This window comes from Dermacentor silvarum, chromosome 5 (assembly GCF_013339745.2).
Source record: "Dermacentor silvarum isolate Dsil-2018 chromosome 5, BIME_Dsil_1.4, whole genome shotgun sequence".
NCBI lineage: Eukaryota > Metazoa > Arthropoda > Arachnida > Ixodida > Ixodidae > Dermacentor > Dermacentor silvarum.
In genome coordinates, this window is record NC_051158.1 from 32,142,283 (window position 1) to 32,156,778 (window position 14,496).

Consider the following 14,496-nt stretch of genomic DNA (forward strand, 5'->3'; position numbering starts at 1 on the left):
CTCAGATAGAGCATCGGCTCGATGCTCAGAAGTGGTGTGAGGAAGAAAAAAAACAAAAAAAGAAAACATGCTCAAGGCAGATGCTCGCGCACAGAACACAGTGAGAGCTACAGCAGCGGTGAAGCGTGACGTGCATAGTCTCTAGAAACAGAGATGTAACCGCATTAGCTGCAAGTAGCAGTGCAAAAATCACGAACCCGCAACGTAGGGCTTCATGTGTACGTCTTGAACTATGTCATGGCTAGGTGGTTGTCTACGCCGTGTTTGTGCCGCACTCTCCGGAACGACTTCGTAGTTCACGTAACTAATGCGGCGCAACACTTTGTATGGACCAAAATACCGGCTGAGCAACTTTTAACAAAGGCCACGGCGGCGAACAGGGGTCCACACTCACACCTGGTTTCCGGAACCGTAACGCACTTGCCTGTGACAGACGTTATAACGCCGTGCATCTGCGTTTTGCTGCTCACCGATGTGTAGCCCCGCGAGTTGGCGAGCCTCCTCAGCGCGCTGAGCAAATTATTCGTCGTCAGTAGTTAGGTGATCAGCGTCGTGACACGGAAGCATCGCGTCCAACATCGTCTGTACTTTGCGGCCGTAGACGAGGCGAAATGGTGTGAAGGGCATTGTTTCTTGTACGGCGGTATTATACGCGAAGGTCACATAAGGCACGATACAATCGCATGTCTTGTGCTGGACGTCGATGTACATAGAGATCATGTCTGTGATGGTCTTGTTTAAGCGCCCCGTAAGTGAGTTGTACTGCGGATGGTAAACAGTCGTATTTTGATGCCTTGTGTTGCTTAGTTGAAATATTTCGGCCATGAGCTGTTCTGTGAACGCCGTTCCTCTGTCTGTGATTACAGTGGACGGGGCACCATGACGCAGTACAATGTGACACATGAAGTGCGCTACCTCAGAAGCCGTGGCTCGTCGGAGCGCCTCTGTCTCGGCATAGCGGGTTAAATAGTCAGTGGCGACAATAACTCACTTGTTGCCGTGGGTTGAAAGAGGAAAGGGCCCACGAATGTCGAAGCCGACTTGGTCGAATGGCTTATGGACTGGTTTGATGGGTTGCAATAACACGGCGGGCTTCATGGGTGGTGACTTTCGCCGCTGACATTCACGGCAGCCTTTAAAATACTGTTTGACGCTTGCCGAAAGCCCCAGCCAGTAATACACCTCGCGCACTCTGGCAAGCGTTCGTGAGGAGTGGAGGTAGCCAGATGTGGGCTCGTCATGGCAAGCGAAAAGAATATCATCCCGCAAATCTTTAGGACCTACCAGCTCGCTCATTCAAACAGACGTTCTTCTTGTACAGCACGTTGTCTCGTAGACAGAAGGACGTCAATACGCGACATAGATGGAGTAGTATGGTTGTCGAACGGCCCTCTAAAATGATCAATGAGAGGTCAAATTTCAGTGTCATCATGCTGCCATCTGACCAAGTCCGATGTAGTAAGGGCGATCACGCTGCCATTTGACCAAGTCTGATGTAGTAAGGGCGCCCGAGAAGCAGTCATATTCTTCTGACTGTCAACTAACAGATTCATTGGGTGCAAGGGGCAGTGTGTCGGCGTCGTCGTGCTTGCGGCCAGACTTATAAACTATAGTGACGTAAAATTCCTGCACCCACAAGCTCCACCTGCCAGACGTCCTGAAGGATCGCGTATGTTCGTCAACCAACATACAGCATGGTGGTCTGTCACCACTTTGAAGGGACGGCCGTAGAGATAAGGGCGAAACTTCGTGATCGCCCAGACAACCACGAGACACTCTTTTTCAATAGTACAGTAGTTCGCCTCGGCACGGGACAGCGAGCGGCTAACATAAGCTACTACTCTTTCGATGCCGTTTTGACGTTGGACGAGTACTGCGCCAAGGCCGATGTTACTGGCGTCAGTAGGCACCTCGGTGTCAGCCTCTTCATCGAAATGTGCCAGGACGGGTGCTGACTGCGTACGTCGTCGTAGTTAAGCGAAGGCCACCTGTTGCGCATTCGTCCAGGAAATGGCGTGTCATCCCTTGTAAGTCCAGTCATGGGTTCCGCTATCTTCCAGAAGTTGTCAATGAAGCGGCGATAATATGCACACAAGCCCAGGAAGCGCCGTACGGCCTTCATCTCGGCAGGAGGAGGAAATGCTGCAACAGTGACAAGCTCGTCGGGATCGGGTGGGACTCCTCTGGCGCTTACGACGTGTCCGAGAAACTTGACCACTTCATATCCGAAGTGGCACTTCTCTGGTTTAAGCGTGAGATCTGCCGATCGGAGCTCTTCTACACATTCCGCAGGCGATGATCATGTTGCTCAAGTGTTTCAGGAAAGACAGCTACGTCGTCAAGATACACCAAGGCAAGTCTGCCACTTCAATCCAGCGAGGACAGTATCCATCATTCGCTGGAACGTTGCTGGGGTGAACACAAACCGAAAGGGAGCATTCGAAATTCGTAGAGGCCGTCGGGAGTCACAAAGGCAGTTTTCTCTTGGTCTCGTTCATCTACCTCGATCTGCCAGTATCCACTTTTCAAATCGAGTGACGAAAAATACTGGGCACGCCGCAGTCTATCGAACGAGCCGTCAATACGTGGCAGTGGGTACAGGGCCTTTTTAGTTACGTTGTTGAGCTTCCGGTAGTCGACGCAGAAGCATAGCGTTCCATCTTTCTTTGTGACAAGAACGACCGGAGACGACCATCAGCTGTTGGAAGGATTGATAACGCCGTCTTCACGCATCTCTTGTACTTGCGTACGAAACGCTTGGCGTTCTTTTGCTGACACGCGGTAGGGCTGCTGGCGTATCGGGCATGCGTCATCGCATGTGATGATCCTGTGCCTTGTAAATGAAGTCAGGCGTACCATAGACGAGCTTGCAAAACATGCCCTGAATTCAAGCAAGAGCTCGTGCAGTGCTGCCTGTTTGTATTTAGATAACTCAGAATTAATGTCGACGTTGGCCAGTGACTTGTCAGCCATCCCCACTGATTCAAGGTCAAAACATTCAGCAACGTCTTGTATTTCTTCGGCAAACGCTATCGAAGTACCGCGGAAGAGGTGTCGATGCTCGTTACTTAAGTTGGTGACTAGCAACTTAGATCGGCCATCACGAATCTGTAGCACACTCCTGGCCACACAAACACCTTGCGTCAGTAAATGCGCTAATTTACTTTCTGCGACCACTTCAGCGCACATCACTTCGACTAGATCACTGGCTCGTGGATGAAGTAACACTTTCGGCGGTGGTAGCAAAAGGAATGGGGGGCCGGAGCGCCTTGGTGCTCTTAATCTTTTATAACACTCGCAATTGCGCTCACCTTCGCTTGTGGCGTGCCATAAACCTTCAGTATTTATTCGCGCACAACGGTGCGGATGAGTCCTCGAAGGTTGTCATTGTTGCTTCCGATGGCCGTGAAAATGTCTGTAGCCGCGTTCACTTGCCGCTCGTAAAAGTTCGAGCGATGCTGAAGCATCTTTTCCATACTTACAGCCTCGGCTAAAAATTCGGCGACCGTCTTCGGAGGATTGCGCACAAGACCAGTGAAGAGCTGCCCCTCTACTCCTCGCATCAGATGACTTAACTTCTTGTCCTCGGTCATTCCAGGGTCTGCTCGTCTGAAGAGGCGCGTCCTATTTTCGACGAACGCGGTAACGCTTTCGTTGGGAATCTGGACACGGGCCTGGATCGCTCGTTCTGCTCGTTCGCAGCGTAGGTGTCTAGTAGCTGACGGTGTAACTCACACCACGACGTCAGTTGCTCCTCACAGTTTTGAAACCATGTACACGCGCCGTCCTGCAGGCAAAAGTAGACATTCCTTAGTCGCGTCGTTCCATTCGTTGTATTCGGTCACGTGCTCGAAGTCGGCCATCCAGTCTTCGACATCTTCGAAAATATCGCCATACAACGAATTTGGCACCCGTGGGTTCTGAAGTGTGTACCGGTTCGTCATTGCGCTTTCTATACCGGTTGAGGTGGTCTGAAGCGCTGCGGTGTCTTCAGGAGGCAGTCCCCGGATCCTGCGGCTGGTCCGATGGACGGGAGTATCAGCTAGCACTGGGCTGGTGGTTCCGCTCCCACGAGAGGTCTGCGGCATGGGTGAGAAGCACCCAGCACCTCCACCACTTTTCCACGTGTCTTTAATAGGCACTGACGACGTTTATTGAGAGCAGCTGGCTCCTGGAGAAAACGGCGGCGAGAGCTAACTATCCATTGGGGGGCGGTTAGCACGCACACTTCTATCTTCTTGTGCCTCTGCTCTTGCACTGTCCCCTGTACTACAGGTGACAATATATCAAATTTGTCCTCTTTAGATGCTCTGAAAAATGCAGTTAAATTTTCTATGAAACACCTTTTTTAAAGTGGAGAAATGAATTTGAACATAAATTAGGCTATTTCACAAACACTTTGCCGCGAAAAGTACTTCAATGCACTCAGCAGAAGCGGAGTTATTGGCGATCACTCTCTTCGCGGTGTTTCCGCTCCTTCTTCAGTGCCTTGCACTGCGAAGGCTACGGCGTAGCGGCGCATCCCCACAACGCTCCGCCTACCGAACATCACCGTGGCGCGCAGTTCAAGTTTGATTTTGGATGTTCACATAGACGCCACTATTTCCAATTTGGAAACCTACGGCGCCCCAAACCACGGTGTAAGAAGATAGGTGCTCCGACGGCGAGCCCACGCTAGGGCGAGAGAGCGGCCACTTCGTGCGACCGGAAGTGAGAGCCGCCGCTAGGGGCAGCACATGTTCAGGAGGCCTTGGAGCAGCGGCACAAGAGTGGGTAATTTACGACCTCCGTCAGCATTGAAACACCCATACCTAAAGATATGCAATTTTTCTTTATTTAGACTCCAAATCCTGAGCAGGTAGAAGGTTTCAGGCTACTTACTATCAAAATACCGTCATCTCCGACACGCGAGAGACGCGTTGTCTGCTCAAGCAGACGGCGCGCTGCGCTTGCCGCTGCTAGGTAGCCGCTGCTCGCCGCATCAGAGTCAATCGGAATGTCGGCAGAAATATAAAGGGATGTTCCTCTAATCAGAGTCGTTTTAAGCAGGCGAACGACATATATGCATCGAAATAAAGCACCTCTGCCACGCGCGCCCCGAGAAGCGCAAGCAAAGCGAGCGAAAAAGTGGCCCCCAGAACAGCTGCTGCCCCTTGCAGGAGCGGCGTGTGTAAAGTCACACTAAGTGGCCGCGCCGCGCGCCGCCGTCGTATCACCTGCCTTCTTACACCGTACCTCAAACGTAGCCATAACCGTGCCAAACGTAAAGCCCCTCTCTATAGAGGGGCTTTAGCCAAACGCGGTTGTCCTCATCGAACCGCAGCGCGCTTAGCTAGTGGACTCGTCGCGGCGCCCCACGGCAGCCGCGGTATCTACGCTACGTAGCATACCGCAAGCCACATGTGCAACACTAGCGTTTGCTTTGCGTACGACAGGGCTAGAGTGCACGCTCGCGTTCATATGCTCCTGACTGGCTGTGCTGCGTGGTGCGGTTTTGCCCTGAATCAGCTTGACTCATGGATGGTAGCCACAACCAATTTGCGGATTTTCTGTCAAGGCGTCGAACGAGGAGCGGCCATGAGTGAGCGCCCGCTGGCAAGCGTACGTGTGGTTTCACCTTAAGTTTCGCATGGTTCGAGGTTCATTGGGTGTTCAAAACTAGTAGAAATTAGCGGGGCCACACGGCTACGACAACCGATTAGCAGAGTGGCCAAAGTTCCTACGCGGGCGGCCGCCGCCGAGCGTGAGCAGACGATAGTCGGCTTCTTCTGGACGTATATCGAAATTCGGAAGCATACTTTCGCTTACTTCAGCCTGTTTATTAAACTGCGTCAATAAATATACATAGCAAGAGTAGGAAAAAGCGCACTGATCGAAACACCCTTCTTGGTTGTTGTCAGCTATTGGTCAATATCAGCCGCGTATGGGAATCCGCTATATTACGAAATAAGGCGTCCAGAAAAGAGTGAGGAGCAGGCTTCAGTTCAAAAAAGAGCGTTCGAGAGAAATGTGGCTTCGCGCTCCGCTTGCGAGATCCATGCGCCGCACACGACTGCAAAATTGGCTGAAATGTTCACAGCAGCGTAAGCTATCTGCGGAATGTTTTCACCAAGCCCGAGAGGTGGTTCTGGGCCTCTTTAATAACTGCGATATCTGTTTTTGGTGCAGAGTTATTTTACGGATGTGAAACTTCGTGCTTCGAATTTTTTTCTTTTTCGCCTATCAGCTTTTTGGCCCTTCTGCGAAAAATTCCAAAACCTAAATCAAAATTCTGCTTGCTGGAGTCACTCGAATCTAACCTTTTCTCTCAAATAAGAAATTTCATTCAAATAGGTCCACAAGTTGTCTCGAAAGCATTTCTGCATTTAACATGTACTTGAATACGGGAACAGGCGTTGGCCCCGGGTTGCAGCTTTTCCTTAAACCTTTGCAGAATGGTTCCCCAAGAAAAACATTCAAGCTTCCTCGTGAAAAAAAAAGATTAATGACGATCAAATAGATAACATATTGTCACGTGTATTTGTTTATCTTTCTCGGGGGGGGGGGGGGGGGGCGTGTTTCACCGTCTAACAAGTACGTGTTATCGCTTAGCGCAGGACGCGCCTGCATGTATCGAAAGTTCCTAGAATGTTATCGATGGCTCTATCCGCTCTCTGTTGTCCCCGGACCTCGTGTAAGCGGACTGCATATATGCGTGGCGTGAATTGTGTAGTACTGTCTGGAAAACAGGCCGGCACCAGCGATTACTCTGGAAGCTTCGACGACTCATGTATAAAAGTCGACGCAATTGACCCGCTGATCAGATTTTCGACGACCGCCGACTGTGTTCGCAGCTATCGTTGTTATTTGAGTGTAGCCTATTTTTGTGGGCACAAGTTCGCCCGATAAAAACCTGGTTTCATCATTCACAGTATTGCTCCTGTTTTTCTTCATCGTCACTACTACGTGACAATATAAACCGAATGGTCAACAGATATCAATCGTGCACTGTGTTACTGAAGATGATAAGCCTAGATTACCGTCGTTTCCCCAGACGGAGACTAGTATGGATCGAGCCTTGACGCCGAAGTCGTGCTCTCCCCTTTCGAGGCCACGGCTGACCGCTTGGATGACCAGAGCCGGCGTCACACAGTTGTCCTTCGAGGCCAGCAGGTGCGGCGAGTAGCGTGCCTCAAAGTAGGCGACGCCTTCTCTGGCCTGATCCTCGCACAGCTCGTACGCAATGCGCTCGATTGCTACCAAGTCGCCCCTGAAAAAAAAATAATGTTGAAAATAAAAATTAAAGCAGCAATGAAATTGCGATTTTACGATTACCACAAGACACCATGGATGGCGCCGGTAGCATGTGTCGGTCTCTATTGTGATTGCAGATGGATAAGAGCAAACGCAGTGGATGACACTAGTTGCTTTACCCGTAATACCTCTCAGTGGTAAAGGTTCACAGCGTCTTTTTTATAAGTTTTTTTTTTAGGTTATTGTTAAGGTACTGCATCGCCGCAGCTCAGTGATATATGGCGTTGCTTCTGAACTCAAGGTCGCACAGGTTCAATCCCAGCCGCTGAGACCGCATTTCAAGGGGGATGAAATGCAAGAACGCTCGTGTGCTTGGAGTTAGGTACACGTTAGAGAAACCCAGGTGGTTAAATTCGGATATCTCGAATCCTAGACTGCGAAAATGCTGAAAATAAAGACATACCGAAACGTTTTTTTTGTACTTTTTTGAGCAGCTGTAGTATCGCGAAAAAGTGAAGCCAGGGCACGGTGTAAGAAATATACTTCAGGTGTTGACACTCTGCCTAACGACGCGACCAGATCGCGTTCGCTGTAGCCACGCCCCATCGCCTCCTGAGCCCCATATAAATGTGTTACATTTGAAAAATGTCTAGTCTTTAATGTAACCATAACTTAATTAGAGGTAACAACCAAACCTGAACACTCAGACGTACGAAGCTAAACGATAAAGATGTAACCGTAGAGAGAACCAAGCTAAACAATAAGATTCACCGTACCTCTCGCTACGCACACCCAGGCATAACTGAGTTAAGCCACAGCCAATTTTTTTTTTTTTGCGTGACTCGGTTTCGAATACGGTGTCAACATGCACCTGTGTTTGCGCTTATATGTGCGAGGTTCGCCGTTGCCTATATACGACCGACGTGTCGGTTGCTGGGTCGCATATAATATCGCAAAAATAATCTAAATGTACTCCTCCTGGTACATTGAGCTTTTGTGACGAAGTCAACGGTTACCGGCGCCATATTTTTCTGGAAAAGCATGATGTTGGAGTTACGCGGTTGTTATGCTTACATTCTCGTAAGCCTACCCCCCCCCCCCCCCCGGCAATTTTGCTCTTGCCGTGCTTTATTGGAAATAATAACTGAAAATAGGTGCTTTCTTCAAATAGTCAAGGCCTTCAGCAAGTGCCCCCTCCCCCTACCCCAACCAAAAAAGTTTCGGGCTACGGGCTATGGGCCTGCTTATGCTTATAATTTCGTGAATTCAGCTATCTCGAAACTCCGCTTATCTCGAATTTCTTTTTCCAGTTTTTACTACTTCGCCTTAATGGGGTATTACTGAATTGCGTGAGATTATAGGCTCCCTATAGCTCGCACGTTAATCACGGCAGCATTTTCTGGTGACCAAGAACGTTTTCGTACTGACTATAGACGGTTTCGTGGTCGTGATAACAGCAGCGAGCGTGCCGCCCCCAAGAAACTTCCGGTAACATGCCTTATCAGTCTGCTACGCGGGAACAAAAAGCATGTTTCCAAGTTGTTTCAGTGTACGGAAAATCTCTTTTTACGTTTCAAATAATACAATGACGCATCATGCCTCAAGGCTAATACTTACATTTTTTTTCGTGTGACTCACTGGAAACTGCACTTGTAAAACTATGGTTATGTATATAAAGGGTAAAAGTGTTGCAAATCTGAGGGCTTATGTTTTAACGTATGGTTGCTTCTTTGCCTATTACATTCAGTAGCTACGTCAGTGGGCAAAACCGGAAGCCGTGCAGGGTCTATGTTTGTAATCAGTGAAACGGTACCCCTGTAGCAAGGGGCTGTACATTAAACATAACCACTTGGGCTTCCTTGCATAAGTACACACGCTTTTTTTTTGCACTGGGCCACTGTCGGAATGTGGCCGCGGGTAATTAAGGCCTAATTTATTTTCACTCTCCCATCTCTGACAGGAAGTGTGTTACTTGCCCTTGGAACGGCTGTTCGATATTACTTCACACCTCGAAGCGGCCGCTACCATTAACAAACTCGGACAGGCTTCGGTAACCAACAACGTATAGCGTTTATCGACCACTAGAGACTTCGCGTGTGACAGTCATCGGCGGGGTGATTGCATACATCTATTTCACGTAAACTGCAGCTTCGGAAATCTAATGCCAATTTGGGCCTGCGACGTTCTGTTTAAGCCCCTATATAACCACAACGAGATACCAGGGACATCAACCAAGCACATACCTGGTCTACTACTCCACATAAGGAGTTTTTGCCAGATGTCTAGAAAATTGTGTGTAGAGTAGCCGAACTACTCTGAAGCACTTTTGTTATGCACATTCAGGCTTAGCGAAGACTGCACTGTAGAAGGAAGAAGCACTTGAATTGTTTTTGTAGAGCATCCAACTTCACTGTTTCAATGAAGATATTTGGAATTGTGAAGCAACAATACAGAATCGTGAAGGAAGCGCTCATTGCTATCAACATTTTAAAAATCCACTTAACTTACTAAAAGCAATAACAATGCGCTTCAACGATATCGACTGCCTAAGCCGGATACTTACACTATAGTAGGCAGAAATATGGCAAAGCGGTCGAGGAAGTCTTTCAGGGACGATGACTCCACTTTCTGCAGCCGCCATCGTAGGGCAGCTATTGAAGAGCATCCAAGGTCAATCTTCTTTTTGCTTTAAAGGAAAACGAAGAGACAAAAATTAGACTAGCTTGCACTGGAGGCGCAATGCTAAAGAGACAGCGGAGCTGATGGGCACCTAGCTAGTCCTGCTTTGGGCTAGTCTAAGCTCTACCAAGTCATCCCCAGCATTGTCCGGAATTGATTATTGATCAATTATCGATTAGCTATTAATTGGCGATCGATTGGCTATCGCAAGGTATTAGCCACGTTTTTGGGCTATGCTAAGCACTTCCAAGTCATCCTCAGCATTTTCCGTAATTGATTGATTATTGATAGATTATCGATTAGCTATTGATTGGCTATTAATTCGCTATCGATGACTAAGCTTAAGTAGTCCTAACCATGCTTAGACTTAGCCAGGCTCAGCTTTGCTAGTTCACAGGGCCATTGCGCTTGGACCCTTTCTGCACAACCGCCGGGATCGGCCCACATTTTCTGTCCGCGACGGACGCACTAACTGCCGGCTCAAACAGCTCCGCTGTTAAAATGATGAAAATTTACCTTAGCTATAATCGCGATTCGTATTATGGCGATATGTACTAACGGTGGAGAAAGGTGAGCGCTGAACGAACGTTGTCTCGTACGCTCACTGTTTAAGCATACAGTATATTGTTACGTGTGCAAGGTTAGCTGTCCGTAGCATGGCCACCATTGGTTACTAGACTGTTCTTGGAGTAGGGTGTAAAATTTGGCGAGTTGGTTCAAGTTGTTTATAATGGCAATGCAAAACGGACGGCGACACAGCAATAGAAGTAGTCAGGACAAGCGCGAGTTCAGCCTTTGTTCTGTGTATACATCCTCTCCTCTAGGTTACTGTCCCTTTTGCGTTGCCATCATAATAATTTTCTTGGAGATTCTGCATACATTGCACCACCCAATGTAGCCACGCTCCCCACATCTCCCATTTTGCACTTGGCTGAACGTGTGTGCACTTGTAGATGTGTGTGCACGCTCATGCGCCTGCACGCGTTGGTTATCATATAATACGAAACTGCAGATCACCGACTACGTGTATCTGAATAGGGAGTGTCCGAGCAAAAGCTTGCTCTATGCCAGCAATGCATACTTGTGAAACCAGAGAGAGAGAGAGAGAAAGAGGAAAAGGATAAGTGAAAGGCAGGAAGGTTAACAAGGACTGAGCCCGGTTGGCTGCCCTGTACTGGGGGAAAGGAAAAGCGGAGGTAAGTATTAAGAGAAAGTACGCTGTGGATATCGCCAACGTAGTAATAGTTCTCTGCTCTATATCACAAACGGTCACTGAGTCCGGACCGCAGACGGTCACTCAATGCGGTAGCCTTCAGAAATCGCAGCAGCGCCTTTGTGGCCAAGCAGAAATTTTTGTTGATCCCCTAGTTGGTGCATGTTACTGAAGTATTAAAGCGCCAAACAGACGACACGTCCGTGTTTCTTCTTGTGTCGTCTGTTTGGCGCTTTAATACTTCGGCCTTTGTGGCCTTTTGTAGCTGCCATTTGCGAGGCCATGGTCCCAGGATCTTGTTCAAGGTGAATAGGTTTCTGTCCAACTGATTTAGAGCTTTGCAGAGGTCATGTCTTACATTTTCAAAGGATGGGCACTAGCACAGATGCTACATAGTCCCCGCGACACCGCAGGCGTTGCACTTGATTGGCGCTATCGGCCATTCTAATCGAACATGAGTATGCATTGGTGCATGCCACGCCAGGCGTAAGCAACACAGCATTGTTTCCTGACCTCGCTGAAGCCCAGGTAACATCTGCAGTTGCATTGATGGGTCGAGAGAAAGCTACCGATGCTGAGTGAACTCCGGTGTGTGCCTCTTCTATGTCGTATACGGTGCGCTAGCGTGCTTAAATGTTGGGCTGCATGAGGGCGCGATAAAGGTACAGAAACATGGTTTGTCCCTTTGCGTGCCTTCCTAGCAGCTTCGTCGGCGAGGTCGTTGCCGGAGATACCGCAATGACCCGGTATAGCCACTGAAACAGCAGTAGCGCATAGCTATTCGTCTACTCGTCTGCCACTCCCGAAGTCTCGCCGTTCGTCACCGACTGACCGTGCTCCATGCAAGACCCCAGGGTACAGACAAAAGGACAACGACACTCCAAGCAAATTGCCTTTAAAGGGGCACTAAAGGCAAATAGTAGGCAAAGGTGGAATGTTAAAATACCAATCCAGAAAAATCGCAGCGCTTGTTTAGTGTCAAATCGCGTCTCAAGAGTCCGCATACATTTAGCGCAATTGAAATCGTCCTCCACCGACAGGGGCATTCATGGTGACGTTGCTAATGACATCACCACCCTTTACTGCTTTCGGTGAGTAAAACGGCGCCCGATGGATGGTGCTACGGTTTTTTGCGAAAAACGCAAACGCGCGGCCAAGGAGAAACCGAGTGGAGTCGGATCCGCCGCAGCAGCTGCTTTTGATCAAGTGGCGTGGACTGTTCAGGCATCCTACGACATCACAGGGACGTAGAATTCTATGCTACTTGCAATTTGTGAGTTCCGCGAGCGAGCAAAACCAGCGCAGCACTACGCCATAACGAAACTACTGAAACGCGCGAAAGCGCCGGCGGCGCAGAGCCGAGCGAAAACGAAACCTCTCTACCGCCCGTGTCATTGTCAAGGGTAACGTCAATGATTTCTTTTATATATATATATCAAAATAGAACTGGAAAAGCTGAATTCTCGTCCGTATTATAAGGAAATGCAATGAGCTTTTTTTATTCCGAGAGGTTGAGTGCTAGTGAAATATTTTAAGTAGCACTAGGTCATCGGATTAGTACGTGAATGTCCAGGGTGAGTCGCAAATCGTGTACTGCATTTACCTCAATTTCTCGACTACCAAAACTTTTTTCGAGATAATATTGGCGCCTTAGACATTCTCGAGCATTAAGCTATCACTTTAGCTTGACTTGATTTTGCCTTTATTGTCCCTTTAATACTTGCACTCGTTCACGCACAAAGTACACTAAGATGCTGAGTGCTTGTTTAAAGTGCGACAGATCATAGCCTGGCCTTAACTTAAAAAATGTGCAGAAACCATCGACGATAATTGTCAACGTAAACGAACGAACGTACTTACGTATACGTACGCACGCTTTCCTAGCAGAGCGCTCTACCGCATCTGAACCTTAAGGCGCATAAAGCTCACGCGCAATATCACATCCGTATCTAAGAGCAATAGTAAAGTTGGAATCCAACGACGAACGCGCCTCGCAACACGGTTGGGCGAGAACACGCTTTTTGCACCTGTGCATCTCTCATCGGCGCGACGCACTATGAGAAAAGAATGAAAAACGAGATGTAGCCAGAACTAATACGGGCCCTGTATCGTCTGATAAAATTTGTCGCTCGTTCTTTTGAAAATTTCTTGCGCCTCTGGTGGATGTACGAAACGTTTTTTTGCACACACAATACTGGTTCCGTGTGCCGTAGGGCAGGCCCCGACGGTCCTGCCCTACTCCTCGTCCATTCCTCGGCACCTCCGGTCAGCTGTTCTCCAAGAACTTCATGACTTTCCAACGGCAGGTCACCTCGGCGTCTCCCGCACCTACGACCGGATTCGCCGACGCTTCTTTTGGCCAGGCCTCGCCCGCTCCGTACGGAAATACGTTGCGGCGTGTGATAAATGCCAGCGGCGGAAAACACCATCGACGCTCCCTGCCGGGTGCCTTCAACCGCTCGACATTCCTTTGGAGCCTTTCTTTCGCGTTGGCTTGGACTTACTTGGCCCTTTCCCTCTATCAAACGTCTGGCAACAAGTGGGTCGCTGTGGCGACAGATTACGCCACGCGCTACGCATCACCAGAGCGCTTCCAACAAGCTGTGCCACAGATGTCGCCGATTTTCTTTTACGCGACGTGATTCTGCAGCATGGAGCTCCACACCAACTGCTCACGACCGTGTCGTACATCCTTTCAAAGTCTCGCCGACATACTGCAAGTACCTCTGCGCCACGCACAATTATGGGCTGCGTCTTACGCAGCCAATAGACCAATGTCTCACGAGCGTCCTCACTCGAAGCCCTGACAGCCACGCTTGCAAAGTATGTCTCGTTGGCCAAACTGATTGCGACCTGTCGTCTGACCGTATGTGCACATTGCATATAACTCTTCGTGCCAACGACAACGCCGGCTCATTCCCGTTCTTTCGTTGTTTTGCCAGAACCCACATTGCCACTGACCATCCCTTCCCCAGCCGCAGCAGAGACCAGCGAATATGCCTTGACAGGCCCATCACCAGGGCCCAACTCGCGAAATTGCCGCGCTCGCCTCCTGACCTCCCCAGCGAACCAGCGGCGTTGTAAACGATCTACAATCAACAGAGACGTTCACTTTTCCCTGGATCTCTGGTACTCCTGTGGTCACCGACCTCGTCACGTTAGGCCTGTCCAAAACTCTGTCTTGGTCCAGGCCATATCGAGGCTGCGTGCCGTAACTCCAGTTACGTATTATCGCCCCAGTGCCGTACCAGTGGCCCCATCTTCCCCGATTCCACTGACGTGTGATGTCGCACGCCTAAAACCTATTCCCTCCTTACCCTCTGACATTTAGATGCACCGGGACGGTGCTCTGCCGCCTTTGATAATGTTAC

General features: G+C 49.3%; 1 protein-coding gene across 1 annotated transcript in view; it reads right to left on the minus strand.

The window, feature by feature from the left end:
• LOC119454047 (adenosine deaminase-like) overlaps positions 1 to 14,139 on the minus strand; it is a 30,482-nt gene extending 16,343 nt beyond the window's left edge. Inside the window, exons 1-3 of the mRNA XM_049667886.1 lie at positions 14,087 to 14,139; positions 9,797 to 9,919; positions 7,020 to 7,249 (exon numbers count right to left, since the gene is read on the minus strand). Of these exons, the coding sequence (XP_049523843.1) occupies positions 7,020 to 7,249; positions 9,797 to 9,919; positions 14,087 to 14,139 (406 nt within the window). The remainder of the gene's footprint in view (positions 1 to 7,019; positions 7,250 to 9,796; positions 9,920 to 14,086) is intronic.
• Positions 14,140 to 14,496: the final 357 nt, after the last annotated feature.